Source organism: Neomonachus schauinslandi, chromosome 4, assembly GCF_002201575.2.
Source record: "Neomonachus schauinslandi chromosome 4, ASM220157v2, whole genome shotgun sequence".
Lineage (NCBI taxonomy): Eukaryota > Metazoa > Chordata > Mammalia > Carnivora > Phocidae > Neomonachus > Neomonachus schauinslandi.
In genome coordinates, this window is record NC_058406.1 from 170,889,908 (window position 1) to 170,914,497 (window position 24,590).

General features: G+C 39.0%; 1 protein-coding gene across 10 annotated transcripts in view; it reads left to right on the forward strand.

Annotated features, from left to right (window-relative positions):
* Nucleotides 1-24,590, forward strand: part of TBC1D31 (TBC1 domain family member 31) — a 65,895-nt gene that overhangs the window by 14,416 nt on the left and 26,889 nt on the right. For all 10 annotated transcript variants that reach the window (XM_021688711.1, XM_044914296.1, XM_044914297.1 and 7 more), the window contains 7 exons: nucleotides 4,740-4,891; nucleotides 8,661-8,820; nucleotides 11,463-11,663; nucleotides 16,816-16,992; nucleotides 19,649-19,728; nucleotides 19,807-19,953; nucleotides 21,556-21,689. In XM_021688711.1, the coding sequence (XP_021544386.1) occupies nucleotides 4,740-4,891; nucleotides 8,661-8,820; nucleotides 11,463-11,663; nucleotides 16,816-16,992; nucleotides 19,649-19,728; nucleotides 19,807-19,953; nucleotides 21,556-21,689 (1,051 nt within the window). The remainder of the gene's footprint in view (nucleotides 1-4,739; nucleotides 4,892-8,660; nucleotides 8,821-11,462; nucleotides 11,664-16,815; nucleotides 16,993-19,648; nucleotides 19,729-19,806; nucleotides 19,954-21,555; nucleotides 21,690-24,590) is intronic.

A 24,590-nucleotide genomic window follows, 5' to 3' on the forward strand; every position in this document is an offset into this window, starting at 1 on the left:
ATTCTGGAACACATCTAACACCAAGGGTTTCGGAAAAATAACTGTGGACCTTTGATTTCAAAATGTTTTTCTTTTTTTTTTTTTAAGATTTTATTTATTTCGAGAGCAAGAGAGCACATGTGTGAGCAGGGGGAGGGGCAGAGGGAGAGAGAATCTCAAGCAGACTCCCCGCTGAGCATGGAGCCCAGTGCAGGGCTCGATCTCACCACCCTGAGATCATGGCCTGAGCCAAAATCAAGAGTCAGGCGCTTAACCAACTGAACCACCCAAGCGCCCCTGATTTCAAAAATGTTTTTAAAGAACCTATCATTCCAACATTTTTCCACTGGTTTTTGTACCTGGCAATAGGAATAATCAATACCAATAGCAATAGATACCAGTTGTTGAATATTTACTATGTACCTAACATTTTGTTTAGTTATTTTTAAACTTAAATAATCCTAAAAATAGATACTACTCTCATTTTACAAATGGGGAATCTGAAGTTCAGAAATATTAAGTAATGTGCCCAGTGTCACATAGCTTTCCAAAGATTTGTGGTTTGAATCTAAGCCTGTCTTATTCCAGAGTCACTCCATTATACCATACTGCCTCTTGGGTAAGCCAGTTACACCTCTTCATATTAGTAAATTTTGATTATTTTGTTGATGTTTGAGGTAGAATATTTAAATTAAATAGTTTGGGATTTTTGAATAAATCCTAGGGTATCTGATTACTATGGTACAGTATGTATTGGAAAAGGTTTAGTGATGGATATGAGATAACATTTAACAAAGAATGTGTTACTAAACTTAATTTAGTCTCTGTATACAGTGGGTGCTCACTAAATTTCTGCTGAATTGTGCATTTGACTTAACTTGCTCTTTATTACCGTACTGAACTCTCAACCTGAAAAGGTATATTGTTCTAAAATAATAGAACATCATAGTCTCTACATTACCTGCAAACTTTTTCTCAAAGGACCAGATAGTAAATATTCTTGGTTTTGCAGACTAAGAGCAAAATTGAGGATATTATGTATATACTTATTTAACCATCTACAGTGAAATAATTTTAAAGTGTAAAAACCATTCTTAGCTCCTGAGCTATACAAGGACTCACATCCCTCTCAAAGTGAGTTGGAAAGCCTAGCATTTTCGTATTTTATGAGGAAAAACTGCAGCCCTACCCTTTTACCCAACCCTTCAAAAAGTATATTTTGTTAGTGCTTTTAAATTTTTTTCTAAGCTTTTTATGATTGTCAAGAGATGACACTATCTAAATAATGACATGATTCATTAGGAACAATTTTATAATCATTAAAATCTGCAATTAAAATCACAAATCTAGTAATGAATAATCATGTAGGCAAAATAATCTATCACAGCTATTCCCCTAAAATAGCAGTTGGTGTTCATTAACTTTTAAGCTTTTGCTTCTTCCAGTAGGAATAAACTTTATTACTTTTCTAGAAAAATATTGCTAATTATAATAAAAATATTAAGTCACTTTTTTCAACATTGGCTTTCAAACAGTGTTTCAGTGCATTGATTATAGATCACAGTGTATTTATCGCATATTCTTTCAATAAGACTTTTCTATTATAAATCTTCCTGAATCTGTTGGCAGTCTACCAGAGATTGTCTTTGACAAAGCGAGCCAAGGACAAAAGCGAGGGTTGAATCAGGCAAGGACAGCAGTCAAATTAGCATTTTTTATTGTGTCTTATTAGCATTAACACTGAGTAGATTGTTTTAATTAACCAGTAAGTCCCATCATGCATTATGTATGTGTGTATGCATGCATTGTGGTTTTATAGCACTATTTACTATTTTAAAAGATACTGTTGTATGTATATGAGAAAAGTAGTTCGTGATAATAGCCTTCAACTATTGTTATAAAAATTACAGGTTTCTTGGGGTGCCTGGGTGGCTCAGTCGGTTGAGCATCCAACTCTTGATTTCGGCTCAGGGCTGTGAGATGGAGCCCTGTGTCGGGCCTGCGCTGGGCATGGAGCCTGATTAAGATTTTCTCTCCCTCTGCCCCTCCCTCCACCTCTAAGGAAAAAAAAAAAAAACAAAACTATTAAAAATAATTAGGGGTTTCAATTCCTGTGAAGTTTTTATAGTAATATCATTAACTATTAGAATCATTTCTTAACTGTATATATACATAGTAGGCTAAGTGACAACACAAATTAGATGCAAGGTTGCAGAAGTATTTCATTTAGGTGCCTTATTGATTCATTATGTTTGTAACGCTGGAGAAAGCCGCATAGATTTGGTGTTGAGCCTGCTTTTCCCCTGGCCATTTTCGGTCTGCCCCCTCTCATTACTGTGCTGACAGCCTCCAGATTGTAAATACTCCAGAGACATTCCAGTGTTCGAGATGTTGAACACTTCATCCCCAAAGAATGTAGCATTTCAGAGAAAACAGGCCTCCTTCTGACACTAGTAAGTGGTGAAGGTGTGTGACCAATCAGGGGTTGGAATAAGAGGCTGCAAGTTGTTCAAGGTGTTCTGCCTCCTCAGTGAGTCCCTGTTCCTCTCCAACACAAGACCAAATCATATATTCTTAAAAAAGTAATAAAGCTTGTAAAGACAAACTGGTGGAAACAAGGATGAAATATGTTCAAATATAAAGTATTACAGTAAGCTGTTTTGCAGTTAAGAAGGCTATTCTCGATGGGAATCAAAGAATAAAGAGCTGGAGATGTAACTAAGGATTTAACCATGTGAAATGTCCCAGGCTATTTGGGGAGATTATTTTGAGAAGATGGGCAGGAATATGGTATTCCTAGGGCACAGGTTTCTTCCATTTTCTTTCCTTCTTTCTTTTTCCTTCCCTCCCTCCCTTTGTGTGCTTTACAGAAATGACACACAAAATCATACTGGAGGCCATCGAAATTCTTACGAGAAAATGGTGAATTTTAACTAAAACTTTGTATTATCAAAAGTCAGCATTGTGTAGAGCTTATGTAATAGAAAAATAGAAATAGAAAGTGGTATTTCCAACTTTGATATCAGGTTCAGTCACAATTGTCCATTGCACAAAGTGAGTCACTAATAAAACATCATAAATAATGCTCAACAAACTTTTGTATACATTTATCTTAAAGCACTTTGCTGATTTTTTTCTTCCAAAGGATTAGCTCTTAGAAGCAGATTGACTAGGGTGCCTGGGTGGCTCAGTTGGTTGGGCGACTGCCTTCGGCTCAGGTCATGATCCTGGAGTCCTGGGATCGAGTCCCACGTCGGGCTCCCTGCTCGGCAGGGAGTCTGCTTCTCCCTCTGACCCTACCCCCTCTTGGGCTCTCTCTCTCACTCTCTCTCTCTCAAATAAATAAATAAAATCTTAAAAAAAAAAAAAAATTTAAAAAAAAAAGCAGATTGACTAGTTCAGAAGAGTTATGTATTTTCAAGGCTATTGAGATACATTGTATAGTATCTGTAACCAGTTTTTATTACCAGCATCCCAGTAGGACAATACCCGTGTCCTACACTCTCACCAACATTTAATATTTGTAATCTTTATGAGTAGTTAGTATTTCATGTCATGTTTATAGTAGTAAGTAGTTTATAGAGTACATATGTTAGCGTATGTATAGCTTGTGTATGTATGTATGTTATTTTTAAAGTCAATTTGATACACATAAAATGCTATCAATATTTACATTTGAATCTTCTATAAGGTTAAATATTTTTAAATTGTTACTTTGTATTTTATGAATTGCCTAGTCATTTTAGTCCCTGATTTTTTTTTTATTAAAGATTTATTTATTTATTTGAGAGAGCGAGAATGAGAGAGAGTACATGAGAGGGGGGAGGGTCAGAGGGAGAAGCAGGCTCCTCGCTGAGCAGGGAGCCCGATGCGGGACTCGATCCCGGGACTCCAGGATCATGACGTGAGCTGAAGACAGTTGCTTAACCAACTGAGCCACCCAGCCGCCCTTTTTTTTAAGATTTTTTATTTTATTTATTTGAGAGAGAGAGAATGAGAGAGAGAGAGAACATGAGAGAGAGGGAGGGTCAGAGGGAGGAGCAGACTCCCCGCCGAGCAGGGAGCCCGATATGGGACTCGATCCCAGGACTCCAGGATCATGACCTGAGCTGAAGGCAGTCGCTTAACCAACTGAGCCACCCAGGCGCCTGGCTTCCAGGTTATTTTAGAAACTTACTGTTTTTATACCTCATTCTTCACTGGGGCATGCATTCTCTCTCTCATCAGTCTTTTTTTAAGTTTTATTTAAGTAATCTCTACATCCCACATGGGGCTTGAACTTATGATCCCAAGATCGAGTCGCACCCTCCTCCAACTGAGCCACCCAGGTGCCCCCCCCCAATTTTTTTATTTAAAGGGTTTTACCTTTTCCTTTCAGTTTTATAATAGTATATGAGATATCAGTATTATCCCATCGTATGTCATAAATGTATATTTTTTCCAGTTTAAGAAAAAGTAATTTTTTAAAACAAAAATTGACAACTTGTGGGGCGCCTGGGTGGCTCAGTCGTTAAGCGTCTGCCTTCGGCTCGGATCAGGATCCCAGGGTCCTGGGATCAAGCCCCACATCGGGCTCCCTGCTCGGCGGGAAGCCTGCTTCTCCCTCTCCCACTCCCCCTGCTTGTGTTCCCTCTCTCACTGTGTTTCTCTCTGTCAAATAAATAAATAAAATCTTTAAAAAAAATTGACAACTTGTATAATTTTAAATATAAAGAGGGCTATGGGCTATATGAACAATAACTGTTTTTCTCCCTCTTTAGGTTTTCTTTTTACCATTAAGTAATACCATCCTCAGCTGTTTTAAAGATAATTCCATCTTTGCCTGGGAATGTGATACTCTTTCTTGCAGATATCAATTACCAGCTCCACCTGAAAGTTCTAGTATATTATACAAAGTATTTGCCGTGACCAGGTAATGTGCATTTCACTTTTTTTTAAGTTTATTTATTTATTTTTAAGTAATCCCTATACTCAGTGTGGGGCTCAAACTCATGACCCTCAGATCAAGAGTCATACACTCCTCCAACTGAGCCAGCCAAGCACCCCAAATGTACATTTAAAAAATTTTTTATTTTATTTAAATTCAGTTAACATGTAGTGTATTATTAGTTTCAGAGGTAGAGTTCAGTGATTTATCAGTTGCATATAACACCCAGTGCTCATCACATCACGTGCCCTCCTTAATACCCATCATCCAATTACCCCACACCCCCACCCACCTCCCCTCCAGCAACCCTCACTTTGTTTCCTAGAGTTAAGAGTCTCTTATGGTTTGTCTCCCTCTCTGATCCAAATGTACATTTTTAAAATACTGAGAATTTAAGAAATCTAGCTTCTAGGAAAATTTTACAAATTTTCATTATCTCACTGTCATATGAGAAAATTTTCCTTCAAACTTATATATGTTCTGTAGAACTTTTTAACTTATTTTGGCAAATTTCAAATGTATGCAAAAATATAAAAATACAGGAAACCCTAATTATAGTGTTCTCATTAGCTGTAATAACTTATAGCCACTTTTATTTTATCTATAACTCAACCTGTTACTACCTCCTACTACCTACTGCATTGCCTTAAAGCAAAGCCCAAGCAGGATCGTTTCATCCGTAAATATTTCAGTGTGTATCTCTGAAGGAAAGGGTCCTTTTTGGAACATAACCATAGTACTATTGTCACTTTTCTTTTTCAAGTTTTTATTTAAATTCCAGTTCGTTAACCCTTTTATCACACTTTTTAAAAATGAATAATTTCTGGGGCACCTGGTTGGTTCAGTCGGTTAAGCATCTGCCTTCGGCTCAGGTCACAATCCCAGGGTCCTGGGATCGAGCCCTGCGTCGGGCTCCCTGCTCCGCGGGAGAGTCTGCTTCTCTGCCTCCCTCTGCCCCTCCCTCCACTCATGCTCTCTCTCTCGCTCACCGTCTCTCAAATAAATAAATAAATCTTTTTAAAAAAATGAATAATTTCTTAATATTGTCAAATACCTAGTCTTTGTTCAAATCAGGAACCAAACAAGGTTCACACAGTGTCTTGGATGATATATCCCTTTTTTAATGTTTTCCTTGCAATTTATTTGTTAAGGAACTGGTCATTTGTCCTGTAGCACTCTCTGTATTTCAGGTTTTGCTTTTTGCATCCCTGCGTTGGTGTTTAATTTGATCCTCTTTTGTCTGTGTTTCTTGTATACTGGTCATACCTATATTTCCTGTAAATTGGAGGCTTGGTCTGATTCAGATTTGATTTGGGGTCAGGAAGACATGATAATGATAGGTGGTTTGTGTACTTTCATCAGACGAACACTTCTCTTGTGATATTAGTGGCCATCGATGATCATGACCTAGAACGAGTATTGCATTAGAGGTTAGCAAAATGGTGCTATGCTAATTCTGTCATTCCTTTTTCCCTTATTTACTAGAAACCTTCTATAGAAAGGAACTTCTTCTCATCAACTCTCTGGTTACTAGTTAGTTGCAAAGGAAAGGCAGGATAAATGCCTGATTTCCCTGTCTTTAAAAAAAGAAAAATTTTTTTTAAAGTAGGCTCCATGCCCAGCATGGAGCCCAATGTGGGGCTCAATCTCACAACCCTAGATCAAGAATCAGACTAAGTTTAACCAACTGAGCCACCCAAGCGCCCCTCAAATTTTTTTTATGAAAAACAATGGGTTGGTTTATTAGCATCTTTCAGAGGTGGTCAATGAAGGCTTTGCCTTTAATCTTTGTGAATGAATAATTTAAACATAATCGACATGATTTAATTAACATTATTCTTAGTGATGCTCCAGTTCTCTCATCTTTGACCACTGGGATCCTTTCAAGTTGGCTCTGAGCCCCTTTGATAAAACTCCAGTTGTCTGTTTTGAATGCTCTCATTCTTTCTCATCTGACGAGATATTCCAGGCTTATCTTACACATTTTTGTCCCAAACCTGGAATCGGCCATTTTTCTAAAGCGCCTGGGTTCGTTTTAGTGGGTAATGATATTTCAGAACCTAACCTGGATGCTAGGGGTACTCCTTGTGACTGATTCGGTCATTGTCTCTAGGCCTTTTCAGCGGAAGAGCTAGAAAATATATGTTATTTCCTTATTTTCTCTCACCCTCTTCTAAGCCATGAATAAATCCCATCAGTTGCACCAAATGAGATCTTGACTTGGTCTGATCTTGTGCGTTGTCACGGCTATTACCCTACTCCAACTACCCTGGTCTCTTTCAGACTCCTATAATAGTCTCCTTGTTTTCAATTTCATTTCATTTCATTTCCTTTTTTTTTTTTTAAGATTTTATTTATTTAGAGAGAGAGAACATGAGCGGGGAGGAGAGGGAGAAGCAGGCTCCCCGATGAGTAGGGAGCCCAATGTGGGACTCAATCCCAGGACCCTGGGATCATGACCTGAGCCGAAGGCAGACGCTTAGCTGACTGAGCAACCCAGGTGCCCCTCAATTCCATTTCCTAAAGTCAGTCTCTACATAGCAGATAGAGTGGGGGGTTTTGGGTTTTTTTTGTTTTTTTAATTTTTTTTTAAGTAGGCTCCATGCCCAGTGTGGTGCCCAATGAGGGGCTTGAACTCAGGACCCTGAGGTCAAGACCTGAGCTGAGCTGACTTAGCCACCCAGGCGCCCTGTCTTTTTAAGTCATAAGTCAAATCGTGACACTTCCCTATTGAACTCCCTTGAAAGGCTTTCCCTTGTATTTAGAATAAAACCCAAACTCCCCATAAGATCCCTGAGGCCTCTGTCATCTGGCCTCAGTTTTCCTGTCTTTCCTCCTGTTTCCTTTTCCTTTAACACAATTCCAGCCACGCTTGAGTGTGACTTCTCTCTCTTCCTTAGGTGGCTAACCTTATTCCTTTCTGAACACTCACGTGTCGACCAGTCTGGAATACCAGCCAGCATGGAATTCTTCCTCCGAATCATCCCTTAACTGGCTCATTCACATTTTTTAGGGAGCAGACCTTCCTCCTTTCCCAACTCTATAACTCCCATCTCATTTTATAGTTCTTTGTAGAACTATCGTCAGCTGAGATCAAGTTCATTTTTTTGCTTCCCTTCCTCTAGACTAAAAAATCCCACAAGAGCAGGGATTCCACCTGCCTTGTGTTCACCATTGTGTCCCTGGTGCCTGAGATGATACCTGGCTTGTAATAGACACTTTACAAGTCCTTGGTGAATGAATGAGCAACAGCGTTGCAAGTTAATACAGCTTATTCTTCTCGTACCTTATAAAAGTAGCTTGCTTTGAGCAGGAAAAAAAAGTTGGAATTTTTGGGTTTTTCATGTATCGGTGCTGTACCAACTCAGTATGGTCCTGTGTGAAATATAGGAAGTTGGATTGAGATTATGCTATAAAAGATAAATGTTACTCAGAAATCCTCAATCAAGTCATCAAACAAGTACTTGTTAAGCTGGTGTCTTAGTACAATAGGTAAAAAATATATATATGCTGTAAACCTGAGCTTTCCTGTATGGTAGCCACTGTATGCATGGGACTATTTAGTAAATATTAAATGAAATTATTTTATTTCCTCAGAAGCATTAGCCACATTTCAAGTTCTCAGTCACATGTGGCCAGTAGTGAGCATATTGGGCAGCACAGATAAAGAACATTTCTATCCTGTTGGATCATATTGGACAGTACTGCTGTAAACAGTCCACTTAGTTGTACTTTCTCACCTTTTGTTCTGCAGAGATGGTCGAATCCTGGCCGCTGGAGGGAAATCAAATCATCTTCACTTGTGGTGCTTGGAAGCTAAACAGCTATTCAGAATTATTCAGATGCCTACTAAAGTTCGAGCCATCCGCCACCTAGAATTTCTCCCTGATAGTTTTGATGCTGGTTCCAATCAGGTTAGTAATATAAAGGTAGGACATTGTACAATTTCTGAACCATCTTTGCTCTTTTTTTTTTTTTTTAAGATTTTATTTATTTATTTGAGAGAGAGAGAATGAGAGAGAGAGAGAGAGCATGAGAGGGAGGAGGGTCAGAGGGAGAAGCAGACTCCTCGCTGAGCAAGGAGCTCGATGCGGGACTCGATCCAGGGACTCCAGGATCATGACCTGAGCCGAAGGCAGTCGCTTAACCAACTGAGCCACCCAGGCGCCCACCATCTTTGCTCTTGTACCGTGATTATTACAAGGACTTGAAATTGCTAAGATTATGAAGAGTCTAAAATTGAAAAAAATTTACATTATTAGGTTCTGTATATTACTGACAATTATCCCTTTTTCTAAAATCAATATGCTTTAAATTTATGTCATGCTTTATGGTTTACAGGGTGCTTTAGCATGTTATTTTTTATTTGCGTATAGGGAAGGTATTCTCACCATTACATAGACTGACATTAAAGCTTAGAATCATTAAGTGACTTGTCAACCTTCCTATTAATTGTAAGGATTAAAGGGGGGGAGTAGAATTAAAGTTTTCTCTATGTTGTACTGTTTTATCTACCATAACTTGTTGCCTGAGTTTTATGAAGCATGTTTTCTTTGTATCTTGCCTTAGTTTACAAAATATTCCCCCCTCTACATACTATTTTGTAAAAATTTTCTTTGCTTATGTATTTTATTCATTTTATTCATTTTTTTAAAGTAGACTCCACGCCCAGCATAGGGCTTGAACTCATGACCCTGAGATCAAGAGTCACATTCTCTACGGATTGAACCAGCCAGGCATCCTCACACCATTTTTCTTTTTAATAGTTGAGTAGTCAAACCTTAACTTTCTTATTTTAAATTGACTGTTTTGAGTCGCGTACTTTAACAAGTTATATATAACTCATGACCCTGAGATTAAGAGTTGCATGCTCTGCCAGCCGAGCCAGCCAGGTACCCCAACTTAAGTTTTTTGAATAGATAATGCATTTACAAGGTTGAAAACATAAAAAATAAATAAATAAAAAGACAATGAAGTGAAATCTCTTATTCTTCTCTCCCATTTGCCCAGTTACTCACTCTCCATAACCACTGTTGTTATAACACTCCTGTTTCTCCCACTTTCTTACGCAGCTTTGCACCTTGCTTTTCTTCACTTTTTTTTTTTGGCTTTTCTTCACTTAATTATTGACCTTGAAGATGGTCAGTAGAGAACTTCTTTTTTTTTTTTTTTTTTTTTTACAGCTGCATAGTATTTCATAGTTTTTTAACCAGTGCTTTGTTATTGGGCACTTAGCCTGTTTTTAGTCCTTCTTTATTACAAATAATGGTGCACTGAGGGGTGTCTGGGTGGCTCAGTTGGTTAAGCGTCTGCCTTCGGCCCAGGTCATGATCTCAGGGTCCTGGGATCGAGCCCCACATTGAGCCCTCCGCACTCAGCAGGGAGTCTGTTTCTCCCTCTTCCTCTGCCCCTCCCCCTGCTCATGTTCTCTCTCTCTCTCTCAAATAAATAAAATCTTAAACAAACAAATAATGGTGCACTGAATAACTTTTTGCACACACCATTTCATACATCCTCTCCATAGGATAAAATCCCAGAGTTGAAATAGTAGTATTAGGATTATGTGCATCTGTAATTTTGAGGATCTTGCCAAATTGCCCTCTAGAAAGGTTGCATCAGCTGTGAGTGAGGGGGTTTCCTACAGCCTGACCCAACAGAAGAGATTGCCACCTTCAGACTGTCTCCAGCCACTTCCAGGCTGTCGTCTTTCATGTAGCAAGTGACATCAGCATCTCGTGCAGTCCATGGTGGCACAGCTTGCCAGCCCCGGCATTGGGGAAAGAACCCATGCGTAGACAAGGCAGTAAAGGGGTCTGTTGTGTATTGACTTACGCTTTTTTAGTACATGTTTTCAGTTTTTCAAATTACATGAGTTAAAACTAAGTTTTTCCCCCTTTAAAAGCTAGATTCCTTCTTACCCTTCTTTGCAGCCCACAGACTTTCTTTTCTCCATTCCCCAAATGTTACACCTGCCAGAGTCAGGTTTATGTAAGGGCAGCAGGACAAATGCTAGTTCTGATCAAGCTGTGGGGATGGAAAAGGAAAACAAACCCTCCCCCCTCCTTGCCTCTGACAACTAGAGTGGAGGTCACAGTTAAGGACTGTCTAATCATCTGTATTCCCTCTGAAGGTATTAGTACAGATGCTCCCTGCCATAGTCTCTCAGGATGGGCACCTTGCTGGTTCTGGTCAGAGTCAGGCTTATCTGGACCTCGATAGGGCTAATGTACATGAGCCATAATTAGAGATTTTGAAATACATGATGACTCTTTGCGAATATAATCTCTGACAATCTTCGCCCCCAACGAACAAACAAACAAAAAACTCTATATATAGCTACATACACATTTGTATGTGTAAATGTGTATAGTTTGATGTTTAGGGAGTTGACTTTTTTTTAAATTGAGTTATAATTGACATAAAACGTTAGCTTCATAATGATTCGATATTTATATACATTGTGTAATGATCACTATAATAAGTCTAGTTAATGTCTGAGACATTGGACTTTTAAATGTGTTTTTGGAACTCATATATTGTTTCTCTCTACTCTTAGGTTCTTGGAGTGCTAAGTCAAGATGGTATAATGAGATTTGTTAATATACAGACTTGTAAACTTCTCTTTGAAATTGGGAGCCTTGATGAAGGAATTAGCTCATCAGTAATTAGCCCACATGGACGGTACATTGCATCTATTATGGAAAATGGAAGTCTGAACATATATTCAGTTCAAGCTCTAACACAAGAAATAAATAAGGTATGTTATCAAGTAAAGAATATCACGGGTTTGGTTTTGTTTTGTTTTTAAGATTTTATTTATTTATTTGACAGAGAGAGACACTGAGAACAGGAACACAAGCAGGGGGAGTGGGAGAGGGAGAAGCAGGCTTCCCGCGGAGCAAGGAGCCCAATGTAGGGCTCGATCCCAGGACCCTGGGATCATGACCTGAGCCGAAGGCAGCCGCTTAACCGACTGAGCCACCCAGGCACCCCTATCACGGGTTTTTTTTAAAGATTTAAATGTTGTATCATCAAAAATAAAATCTTGGGGTGCCTGGGTGGCTCAGTCAGTTAAGCATCTGCCTTCAGTTCAGCTTATGATCCCAGGGTCCTGGGATCAAGCCCTGCATTGGGCTCCCTGCTCAGCGAGGAGTCTGCTTCTCCCTCTGTGCTTTCCCTTCCTCTCTCTCTGTCTCTCAAATAAATAAATAAAATATTAAAAACAAACAAAAACAAAAAAATATAATCTTTATGCTCTGATTTTCTAAATTCCTTGGACCTTATCCATACTTCTGGGTTTTGTTTTGTTTTTTTTCCTCTTCCTCCCAAAGCCACATCTCTATGCTTTTTTTCTTTCCTCCATGATTTTAATTTTAAGTAATCTCCACCCCCAACGTGGGGCTTGAACTTACAACCCCAAGATTAAGATTCACATGCTCTACCGACTGAGCCAGCCAGGCCCCTTCACACTTTTCTCAGCTGTGCTCCTTTCTTAAGTTGCTGCCTGCCTAACAGGCATCTGTGGGGTCCCTATCCATTCAGCGTGCCTGTCATGATCTCCTTCCCAAAAGAGATCTTCAGTCCCAGTCTCTTCATTTCTGTCTCAGTCTTTCTTCCCATCTTATAGGTTAGAAATCTTGGAGCACTAGGACTGTTCCTGTACATCTTTAGATCTAGTCAATATTAAGTCGTAGTTCTTAAATTTGAAATAATATCTATATAAGTGTTGCCTGTTGTCCATCTCCACATTAGCTGTCCCTGTATTTGTACTCAGTAACTACTCTTGAGTTCAGTTATTTAAACCAATATACCAAAACTCAGAGGGGCGCCTGGGTGGCTCAGTCATTAAGCGTCTGCCCTCGGCTCAGGTCATGATCCCGGGGTCCTGGGATCGAGCCCCGCATCGGGCTCCCTGCTCGGCGGGAAGCCTGCTTCTCCCTCCTCCACTCCCCCTGCTTGTGTTCCTGCTCGTGCTGTGTCTCTCTCTATCAAATAAATAAATAAATAAATAAATAATCTTTAAAAAAAAAAAACTTGGAGCCCTCAGGGCCTCCCTCTGCCCATCAGTCCCTCTTTTATATAGCATGTTTCTAAAATAATACTGTCATCATCATTTCTAAAATAGTGCTACTTTGGTGGCTTCCTTCCTTTTGTCTGCCACTTTAAGTCCAGACTCTAATGCCTGACTGTCAAAGTCCTCTCTAATCTTGTCTGGTCTGCCTGTCTAACTTACTTCCCCAGACTTGTAACTTCCCTCACTGTCCCCCCATAGACCCCATTCTCATTTCTACATCTGCTGCATTGTTCATTTCACCTAAAATATACTTCCCACTTCTCTTTTATGGTTATCTAGAATTTCCCCAACTTGTTGCCGAGTCTCATTGTCTGTGTGCAGCCTTGTGAGTTCTGGGGTCATGTCATTGCCCCTGAGAGGGACTTTGCTGATCACCTGGTCTAATGATTTCCTTTTATGGAGGAAGAAGCTCATGCCTCAGCCTCATCACACAGCTAGTCATTAGCAGGGCCCGTGTTCTGTTCTTAAAATGATATAGTCTTTTTGCTGTGTGTCTGCTCCTTCTTGTCCTTTTTATCTTTTTTTTTTTTTTTTTTTAGTTAGACAAGTAATAAGTGTCTTAACACAGGAAAAAAAAAATCAAAAGATACAGATAAACAAAGAGATGAGAATCACTCAGTCTCTCCTTTCTTGGATGATTTTGAGGTGTATATTTTCCCAGGCTTTTTTGTCTATGCTTGTGAATGTAGACAGTCCGTCCTCGTTATTTATGGATTCTGTAAATGTGAATTCACCTCCTGGTAAAAATCAACAATATATATGAAATAAGTGTCTTTAAACACAAACATACACTAAACAAAGTGACATATTGATTGGCTGATAGAAAGTCTCTGATCACTGGCTCACAGGGACCTAACTGTATTTCTCCTAGGATTGGTGATTCAGTATCACTAACTCAGTACTTGCAGCTTCTTTATAGAACAGACCTACTGTGACTAGCGAGAAGCTACTCTGTGTGTGTGTGTGTGTGTGTGCGCACACGCACATGCGTACATTTTCTTTAACCATATGGAATTAGACTCTACTGTTCTCGTAAACTTTAAAAATTGTAATAACATTATTTGCTCTTAATGGGAGTTTTCAGCTTAGCTGTATTTTGGAGGAGCTAGGTACATGTTATTAATAGAAGCGGGGAGAGATCTGAGAAAAACCAAAGTAAGAGTAAGTCAGTGACTTCCTCTCTGCTGTTTGTTAAGCAAATTAACATCATATTGACCAGAAAAGCTAGAGTATAACAGAAGGAGGATGATTTTTTTTCTTTTTCTTTTGTACACATTACCAGTGTCTTCCTGGCTATTGAGCATACACAAATGCTCAGGTCTGTAGTTTCTATAGAACTGACCCATGTTCCATTCCTTCAAGTCCTGTTTTTTGGCTATTGGAGAATTATTGGTGCTAATTGTGCCAATAAGTAAGCTAATTGCTACTTCTTTGTTGAAGTTTTAACACTACTAAGGTATTGGCTATGCAGGTCATATCTCAGGCCCTAACTTTTGGGAGATTGTATTTCGTGGAAGCACATGAAGTTCAAGAGAAAAAACGTGGCGCTAGAATAAAAATTTTAATAAAGATTGGGAAGAATGGATTGAGGTTAGAAAGATGGGCAATATTTAGAAGTCAGACCATTTCTAATTGCATTTCATAGATAAAGAATTGAAAAATTGAATCATAGAATAGGTGGCCATCATACTTTTTTTTGGGTCAGAGCTATTGTTATACTTGCCTTTATCCTTGTGTTTTTTCTAGATGTGAATAAATGACCATGTATCCGAGAAAAACACCATTTAAAAAATCTTACAGAAACAGTCACAACTTTAAATGCTTTTTATAATAATTTTAAAACAAAAATTTAGTATCTATGCCATGTGTGTATTATCACATTACCTACTGTATACATTTTACAGTGTTATGTATTCATCACACTGCAGTTGGCAATAGGGAAGACTTTTTTTGAAGATTCTATTTATTTGAGAGAGAGCACGAGAGAGAGCATGAGCAGGGGGTTGGGGGGAGGGTAGAGGGAGAGGGAGAAACAGACTCCCCACCAAGCACAGACCTGACACAGGGCTCAATCCCAGGACCCTGAGATCATGACCTGAGCTGAAGTCAACCGTGTAACCCGACTGAGCCACCCAGGCGCCCCAGGGAAGACTTTTTTGGACTCAGACAGTAGGCTGCAGATTTCAAAAGCAGAAGTCCTAAACCTCTGAAGATAACATGAGAAAAATCTCTGAAACCTCAAAGTAGCCTTTTAGTAGTCTATGTTATGAAAAAGGGTCAAGATGTTTGCTTTGTTCTGCTTTATTCTTTTGGGAGTGAGAGGGGAAGAGGTCAAAAAGTTTGGTATCCTTTTCAGAGAGCTTTCCTGAAGAGTGGTGATTCATTTTCATTAGACATTATCTTGGAAGATCACTGTTCTGGCTTTCATGACAATGTGAATACAAGGTACTGTGTCTAACATGTGTTTTTCTGAAATCTAATGTGTTCATTTGGACATACGGGGTCTTCCCTGTGTTGTTGTTCTCTGTTTTCATATGAAAGGAATTGACACTTTGGCTTCCAGAAAAAATTTTTAAAAATCACACATCCACCTAGTCTTTGATTTGGGTCTGGGCTAATTACTAAGGAAACTTCTAGCAATGAAGTCCTCAAACATTTAAATGGTCTGTGAAAGCCATTGTACTTTCATTAATATTTAGAACTCGGGAAGCCTGAGTTACCTTATCTGCTCATTTCCTTTGAAAAAGGAAGATCTTTTGATTTTAAAGTGGTATTATTCATAGAGAAAATGTGTTAGTGTATCATTTTCCCTTAAGTAAATTGTTGGGGCTAATTTTCTTCATATTTTCCCATAGAAATGAGGATTAAGACTCTAAGTGGTGCTGTCCAAATTGCCCGTTAAGCTGTTGATGCCATAGGGGACTAACAGCCTTCTCTGTGGAGCCAGGGACAGAGGCAGGCGTCCCATGCCTCTAGAGGAATGTCATTTGACAACTCCCTCAGAGAAATTCACTTGAGCCCAAAGAATATTAGGGTGCTTCTCTCCCTGTTCTAGGAGGGCCCTACGTCCAACTGTGCCTTCTGTGCTGATTATCACCAAACTACTAACTTTATCGCGCAAGTATAAAAAAAATGGATTGGGGCATCTGCTTTCGGCTCAGGCCATGATCCTGGGGTCCTGGGATCGAGCCCTGCATTGGGCTCCCTGCTCAGTGGGGAGTCTACTGCTCCCTCTGCCTCTGCCCCCCCACCCCCACTCATGCTCGCTCGCTCTCTCTCTCTCATGCTCTCTCTCTCAAATAGATAAATAAAATCTTTTTAAAAAATGGATTGATGGGGCGCCTGGGTGGCTCAGTTGGTTAAGCGACTGCCTTCGGCTCGGGTCATGATCCTGGAGTCCCGGGATCGAGTCCCGCATCGGGCTCCCTGCTCAGCAGGGAGTCTGCCTCTCTCTGTGACCCTCCCCCCTCTCATGTGTGCTCTCTCTCTCTCTCTCATTCTCTCTGTCTCAAATAAATAAATAAAATCTTTAAAAAAAAAAAAAAAATGGATTGATATACTATGATTAAAGGCCAGCTTTCAAGGGATAATTAAATTCTCTATTGTTGTCAATCATGTATCTTTATTGTGTTCTTCAAAGGAATTTGGCAGAAATTTGTTGTGATCAATTTCATAATGTGCCTTAACATACATCATTATTCTTCAAGCAAAAAGTGTACATAAAATAACCAAGAATGTTTCCTTGTCATTAAATCAAAACAAATTTTGTAAATCCTATGTGGTCAGGTCTGTTTTCCAAGGATAACCACTAGATTTTATTTTTTCCCCCTTTTAGCCACCTCCTCCCTTAGTGAAAGTGATTGAAGATTTGCCCAAGAGTAAACTGAATTCTGGTGGCCTTAAGATAAAAGTAACAACAGGAAGAGTACAGCGGCCAGCAAAATCAAGGGAAAACAAAATACAAACCAGAATACTAAAGCAAGACCTGGCTGGTAGTTTTGAAAATAAAGAGGTAAGAATATATTATAGTTACATTTTTGTTTGTCATGACTCTGCTGTGGACAAGATTGATGATACCTTAGGCCATCATCACTCTTCCCAGGAAAGAAGAGAAGAAAGTTGTAACTGAAATTATAATGTGCCTTCTAAATTTTAAGTATGTAATTAGTACATGTTTATGATTTTTAAAGAAGTCAAATAGTATAGAATTGCACTGTCCAATACGCTAGCCACTAGCCACATGGGGCTACTGAGTACCTGAGATGCGCCTAGTCTGGACTGAGATGCGCTGCATACGGCACATACTCATCCCACATTGAAACTTCGTATAAGCAGAAGAAATAAAATATCCTGGAGTGCCTGGCTGGCTCAGTCAGAAAAGCATGTGACTCTTGATCTTGGGGTCGTGAGTTCAAGCCCCACGTTGACTGTAGAGATTACTTAAATAAGTAAATACATTTTTTAAAAAGGAATATAAACAGGGCGCCTGGGTGACTCAGTCGTTAAGCGTCTGCCTGTGGCTCAGGTCATGATCCCGGGGTCCTGGGATCGAGCCCCGCATCGGGATCCCTGCTCGGCGGGAAGCCTGCTTCTCCCTCTGCCACTCCCCCTGATTGTGTTCTTGCTCTCGCTATCTCTCTGTCAAATAAATAAATAAAATCTTTAAAAATAAATAAATAAATAAATAAATTCAGTTTAGTTAATATATAGCGTATTATTAGTTTCAGGGGTAGAATTTAGTGATTCATCGGTTGCTCATTACATATAATGCCCAGTGCTCATTACAACACATGCCCTCCTTAATGCCCATCACCCAATTATCCCATCCCCCCCACCAAGCTCCCCTCCAAAAATATTGGTTAGTTTTAAAAAGCTAACTAGCAGGCACAAGTCTAGCTGTGTAAAGATTGGACAATATTGTTCCTGTTCAGGGACTGAGAAAATAGGCTGAATGATAGCTCTGAGACATGGTCTGACCTCAGCTTTCCTGAGAATTTATAGGAGGCTTTTCTGAGAAAAAGGAGGGCATGATCACAATTGACTTCTGCGAAATAAAAGAGGCACCACCATCAGGGCATCTGGCAGTGCTCTAGTGTGAGTCAAATTCGGAAATCCTACAGAAATGTGTCAGGGAGTGGGCTGCTTCTAAGCAATCCGCAGCCGGCTGTAAGGAGTAGGTCCAAGTAGAACCCTTGTTCAGGGTGAAGTGCATTTCGTCCACTAATCTTGGCATCGGGATATGGACGGGGAAGCAGGAACTTCATCTGTATGTGGTCAAGATAAGAACAGATAAAACTCAAGCCAAACCCACCTGGGCGTTTTATCTTTGTTTACAAAGAGGTTCCAGTGGCAGCACGTGTCTTGCAGATGACGGGAATGAATGTGTCTCTTTCCTAGATCCTGTTGCCCCAGCCTTCAGTCTCTGGCGCATGGTTCTCAAAGGGGGATCTTCATTCAACCATCCTCTTGGGTTTTCCCTTCACTCCCTCTTACATTGGACTACCTGTTTTTTATGGTAAAAAAAAAGGGGGGGGGGGCATTGAACCAAGTCAGAAAATCTGGCTTTGAGTCTTGAGCCAAGACTGATTGATCAGGTTTGTGTCACTGAGCTCTGACCTACCCTTTTTCTCAAAGAAAAAACAACATCCCATCTGTTCCATTGAGTTGTTAGCATCAAACGAGGTCATCTTTGAAAATGGCTTTATCATCCCCAAATCTATATAGTAATTTTCCATTAAGATAAAAATTGACTTAAAAGTAAGAAGGGGGAGGGGCACCTGTGGCTCAGTCATTAAGCATCTGCCTTCTGCTCGGGTCATGGTCCCAGGGTCCTGGGATCGAGCCCCGCATCAGGCTCCCTGCTCTCTGGGAAGCCTGCTTCTCCCTCTCCCTCTGCCCCTGCTTGTGTTCCCTCTCTTGCTGTGTCTCTCTCTGTCAAATAAATAAATAAAATCTTAATTAAAAAAAAAAGTAAGAAGGGGGAAAAAAGTGAAAGGGTGGGGAGAGAAAGAAGGAAGAAAATACCAGGACGCGTTGCTCTTGCCGCTGGGATTAGCAGGTGACAGCCCGCTGGCCACATCTGGCTCCTCCGGCTAAGAATAAGTTTCACATTTTTAAATGTTTACATTTTAAGTATCTTCATAATATCTTTGATTTTATCTCTTGACCCACAAAGCCTAAAACATTTACTCTCTGACCCTTTACAGAAAAAGTTTGCCAAACCCAGGTGTAGGGTGATACGTCATGAACTTTATCTGCTGTGTACATGCGCACCGGAGAGAGAGAGACAGAGAATAGAGAGTCCCATGTTGTAAAAATATTTTTTTACTGCGTGTAGTGTTCTAAAATTGGAAAGCCACGGGGTACGTGGGTGGCTCAGTTTGTTGAGCATCCCGACTCTTGGTTTCAGCTCAGATCATGATCTCAGGGTTGTGAGATCGAGCCCTGCATCAGAATCCATGCTCAGTGTGGTGTCTACTTGAGATTCTTTCCCCCCTCTGTCTCTGCTTCTCCCCCTGCTCATTCCTCCCCCCTCTAAAATAAATAAATAAATGAATAAAATCTTTAAATACATAAGTAAAGCTGGGAAGCCACTGTGGGCTAGATTACCTTTTCAGTTTTGTGATTATGTCACTTACTGATATTATTTATTTATTTATTTTTTTAAGAATGAGTTGTCCGATGGCTTGAACAAAAAGCGTTTACAAGTCTTATTAAAAGGCTATGGTGAATATCCAATGAAATACAGGTAAAATTTACTTTCTTTCATGTTAAATCAATTTTACCCCCCAAATTTTTCTTGGTTAAAATTACGTTTTTGTTCCAGAATGTTCATTTGGCGTTCTCTTCTACAACTGCCTGAAAACCATACGGCATTTAGCAGCCTGGAAGATAAGGGTGTTCATGTGGCATTTCTCAACCTTCAGAAGAAATACCCCATCAAAAGCGGGAAACTACTCAGAGTATTACAGAGGTATGTTCGGTATATTGCAGCAATATGTGTATCTTCCTAGAGATATTTATTAATTACAAACGGGAAGATAGTAATTTTATAGTAGAGAAACTTGGCCGATACCACCTTAACTAAGTAGTCAGATTTAAAATCACCAGTAATAATACACATCAGTATGTTGTACATCACTTTTTGGTATTCTTGCCAGAAATTTATAACCTCACTCTAAAATTGTGAGAAAACATTGAGGGACAATCTATAAAATAACTATGTGGTATTCCTCAAAAATGTCAGTGTCCAAAAGATAAGAAACTGGGAGCTTCCACATTGGAAGAACCTGTGAGGACTTAGCAAAGAAATACAGTGTTGCATCCTAGATTGGCAAAACGAAAAAATGACACAGCAAAATGGGAAAAATGATAAAATCTGAATGAAATCTGATTTAGTTAATAGCACAGTACCAATGTTAATTTCCTAGTGTTGATAATTGTACTGTATTTATGCAAGATGTTAACAGAGTAATTTGAGTGAAAGGTATACAGGAACTCTCTACTGATTTTACAACTTTTTGTAAACCTAAAACTATCTCAAAACAAAAGGTTTAAAAAAAAAGGGAAACCTTGAAAGTATCAGAAGTAAATATGGGAGAATTATAGCCCTAGAGTAAGGCAAGCCTTTTTAAACTTGACATATCCGGAAGAGATTGCTATGAACATGAATCTCTACATGTAAAAAAATTCCCCAGAGACATATGTAAAACTGAGAAGGTATATACAAAACATAGGACAAATAAAAGACTGGTTTCTATATGAAGTATTCATTTAAATGAGCGTGGAAAGGACCAATGAATAAAAAATGGAAAAAGGATTGAATGTGTAGTTCATAGCTGGGGATATGGTTCTTAGACATGAAAAGATGCTGTACCTCTCTTATAATAAATGCCAGTTAAAATTACATTGAAAATGTATATACACATATACATTTAAAACCACATTGAAATACCATTTCTCACCTAGACTAAAGGTTTAAAACAAAGGTTGATAATAAAACACATTGGCCAGAGTGAGAAAATGGGCATCCCTTTACTCTGCTAATGAGAATGTGAATAGCCACTATTTTTTCAAAGAATAATTTGGCACTGGCTATTGAAATTAATGCACATGTTTTTTGATTCAGCAATTCCACTTCTAGGAATTTATCCAAATCTATATTCCTACATGAAGAATGATGTAAATAAAACAATAAGCATGGCATTATTTATAAAGGATTAGAAACAACTTAAATGCCCAGTAAGGCCAAGTTAAAGAAATTAAGGTGTATCTATACGAAACTATCTTGTGTATCAAAGCTCCACATCTACTGAAAATGAACTGTTTCCAAGATACTATTAAGTGGAAAACACAAGGTGTAAAACAATGTTTATACCAACCTTTCTGTTTTTTAAAAAAGGATCTCTACTTTTAACAGTGGTTCTGGGGAAGTAAGCTAGATGATAAAGGTAGGAGGGAGAATTTTCATCAAATATACCTTCCATAGCAAATTTTTTATCAGGTGAATATATTATTTAGTCAAATTTTAATAATAAACTGTTCTCTGGTCTTTACCTCCTTACCTGATTCACAGAACCCTATCTGCATTAGCTCACTGGTCTGCCATCTTTAGCGACACACCATATCTTCCACTCTTGGCATTTCCATTTGTAAAATTATTCCAGAACAACCAGCTCATTTGTTTTGAAGTTGTTGCTACTCTCATAAGTAAGTACATAAGTATTAAATAATGAAACCAAGAGTGGATTTCCTGTATATTTTTGTGATGTCTTTGCAGCTTTGTAACATTTAACAGTTCTGGTGTTGAACAATCAGATAGAGAGCACGGAATGGACAGTTCGGACATTTATACATAAACCTTTCTATTTACAAGAAAATTTGGATAGTTGCGTTTTAGAAGATACCGTTACAGGTTAGATTTTGTTAGTAAGAAGGAAGCAGGGGCGCCTGGGTGGCTCAGTCGGTTAAGGGTCTAGCTCAGGTCATGATCTCAGGGTCCTGGGATGGAGCCCCGCATCCAGCTCTGAGCTCAGCAGGGAGCCTGCCTCCCCCTTAGCCCCTCCCATCCCTGTTTGTGTGTGCATGCACGTTCTTTCTCAAATAAATAACAATCCTAAAAAAAAAAAAGGTAAGAAGGAAGCAGATGCTTCACTTACTGAAAGTCAGTTATTATTCATAGGATTGTAGTAAGTACGTAAGGGATTTAGCACACAGTGCCTGTTGTGGAAGCTGCTAACTGCCGTCCTCGTTCTCAGCATCCAGAGCAAACATTTCTTGAGAACTTCCCGTGTGCCAGGTACCATTCTCTGTGTTTTGCCTTTATTAACTTACCTAAATCTTACAACAGTCCTATGAGGTAGGCGTTGTTATTTTCTTTTTATAACTGAGGAAACTGAGGCACACAGAGCTTCCCAAGGGTAGGTTGGTGACAGAACGAGGATTTGAACCCAGGCAGACTCTAGTCTGTGCTGCGAACCATTGTGTTTACCCTTGCCATCAACAGCATCTACTCTGAAAAGTGAGTCCTTTTTTTCATATTAGTATAATTAGGTCAATAAACTGAATCCAGTTATAGATTGGTTTAACAAAAATAACAACTTTATATGTATTTTAAATTGCTTTCAAAGGTTTTCTTATACAAAGGAGATAAGCACTTAACTGTAATTACAGTAAAATTTTTAAAAGTAGAAATAAAAAGATTCAAGCATACATATTGTGAATATTATAGTGTATTTCTCTTCATGTTTTTTTGTTCATTTAATTGCATTATATTTGCTTTGATAAATTTTTACTGATTGGAGAAAATATAGGAAAACATACAAAAGAAAATTCACCAATGTTCCTCCTCCTCATTGATAATCTTTGATATAATATATTGATGAATTTCTTATAAGAGCATTTTCCCCAAATCATTAAATATTCTTGAAAAACATAATTTGTTTAATATAATATATAACTGTGTAATATAATATTCCATCATATAGGTGTATCAGAGTTTAGTCCCCCAATTGCTAGACCATTAGTTTTTTTAAAATAATTTTTCCATACTTTTTAAGCAGTTTTTAAAATTTTTGTAATTATACTACTTTTTTTTTTTAAGATTTTTTATTTATTTGTTTGAGAGAGAGCACATGAGCTAGAGGGAGGGGCAGAGGGAGAAGCCGACTTCCTGCTGAGCAGGGAGCCTGACACGGGGCTCAATCCCAGGACCCTGGGATCATTACCTGAGCTGAAGGCAGACACTTAACTGACTGAGCCACCCAGGCGCCCCTGTACTACTTTTTATTTAATATGTTAGGTACATTTCTCTTTTTATAAACTTTATAAATATTTTTTTTGTTTTGTTTTTTTTTTAAAGATTTTATTTATTTGACAGAGAGACAGTGAGAGAGGGAACACAAGCAGGGGGAGTGGGAGAGGGAGAAGCAGGCTTCCCGCCGAGCAGGGAGCCCGATGCGGGCTCGATCCCAGGACCCCGGGATCACGACCTGAGCCAAAGGCAGACACTTAATGACTGAGCCACCCAGGCGCCCTTATAAATATTTTGTTGACTAATATTCTTTTTTTCCCCCTTATGACTCTAATATTCTATAATGTGAATGTACTAGTTTAATCTGTTGTTGGACATTTAGGTTATTTCTAACTTTTACCTAAAGAGACAGTGTTGTTATTTCTAACTTTTACCTAAAGAGACAGTGTTACAACTATCTTCACATATAAATATGTATAATATTTTCTCTTGGACAATTCCTAGAATTGGTATTGTTAGGTCATAAAATATGAATATTCTAATTGATTCCTTAAAAGAGTTATACTAGGGGCGCCTGGGTGGCTCAGATGGTTAAGCGTCTGCCTTCGGCTCGGGTCATGATCCCAGGATCCTGGGATCGAGCCCCACATCGGGCTCCTGGCTCAGGGAGGAGCCTGCTTTTCCCTCTCCCTCTGCCTCTCTCTCTGCTCATGCTTTCTCTCTCTCTCTCTATCTCTGTGTCTCAGATGAATAAAATCTTAAAAAAAAAAAGGGGGGGGGGAGTTATACTAATTTACCCTGGCAATAACACTCGGAGTTTTAAAAGGAAAAGAAGCAACTCAACAACAAAACGACAAATAATCCAATTTTTATATGGGCAAAGGCCTTGATTAGACTTTTCTCCAAAGAAGATACACAAATGGCTGATGGGTACGTGAAAAGATGCTCTGGATCATTAGTTATTAGGGAAATGCAAATCAAAACCACACTGAGATACCACTTTATATCTTCTAGGATGGCTATAATTTAAAAACAGGAAAAAAATAGGTGTTGGCAAGAATGTGGAAAAATTCTAGCCTTCATACATTGCTGGAAATGTAAAATGGTGTTCACTGTGGAAAATTGGCAGTTCCTCAAAAAGTTAAACATAAAATTATCATATAATCCTGCAATTGCACTCTTAGGGATTACCAAAAGAATTGAAAACAGAGATTCAAACAGATACTTGTATGTGACTATCCATGGTAGCGTTATTCCCAATAGCCAAAAGGTGGAAACGGCCCAAGTATCGTCATCATCATTGCTAACAGATGAATGGATCAACTATGTATATAGTATATATAGGTATACGATGGAAT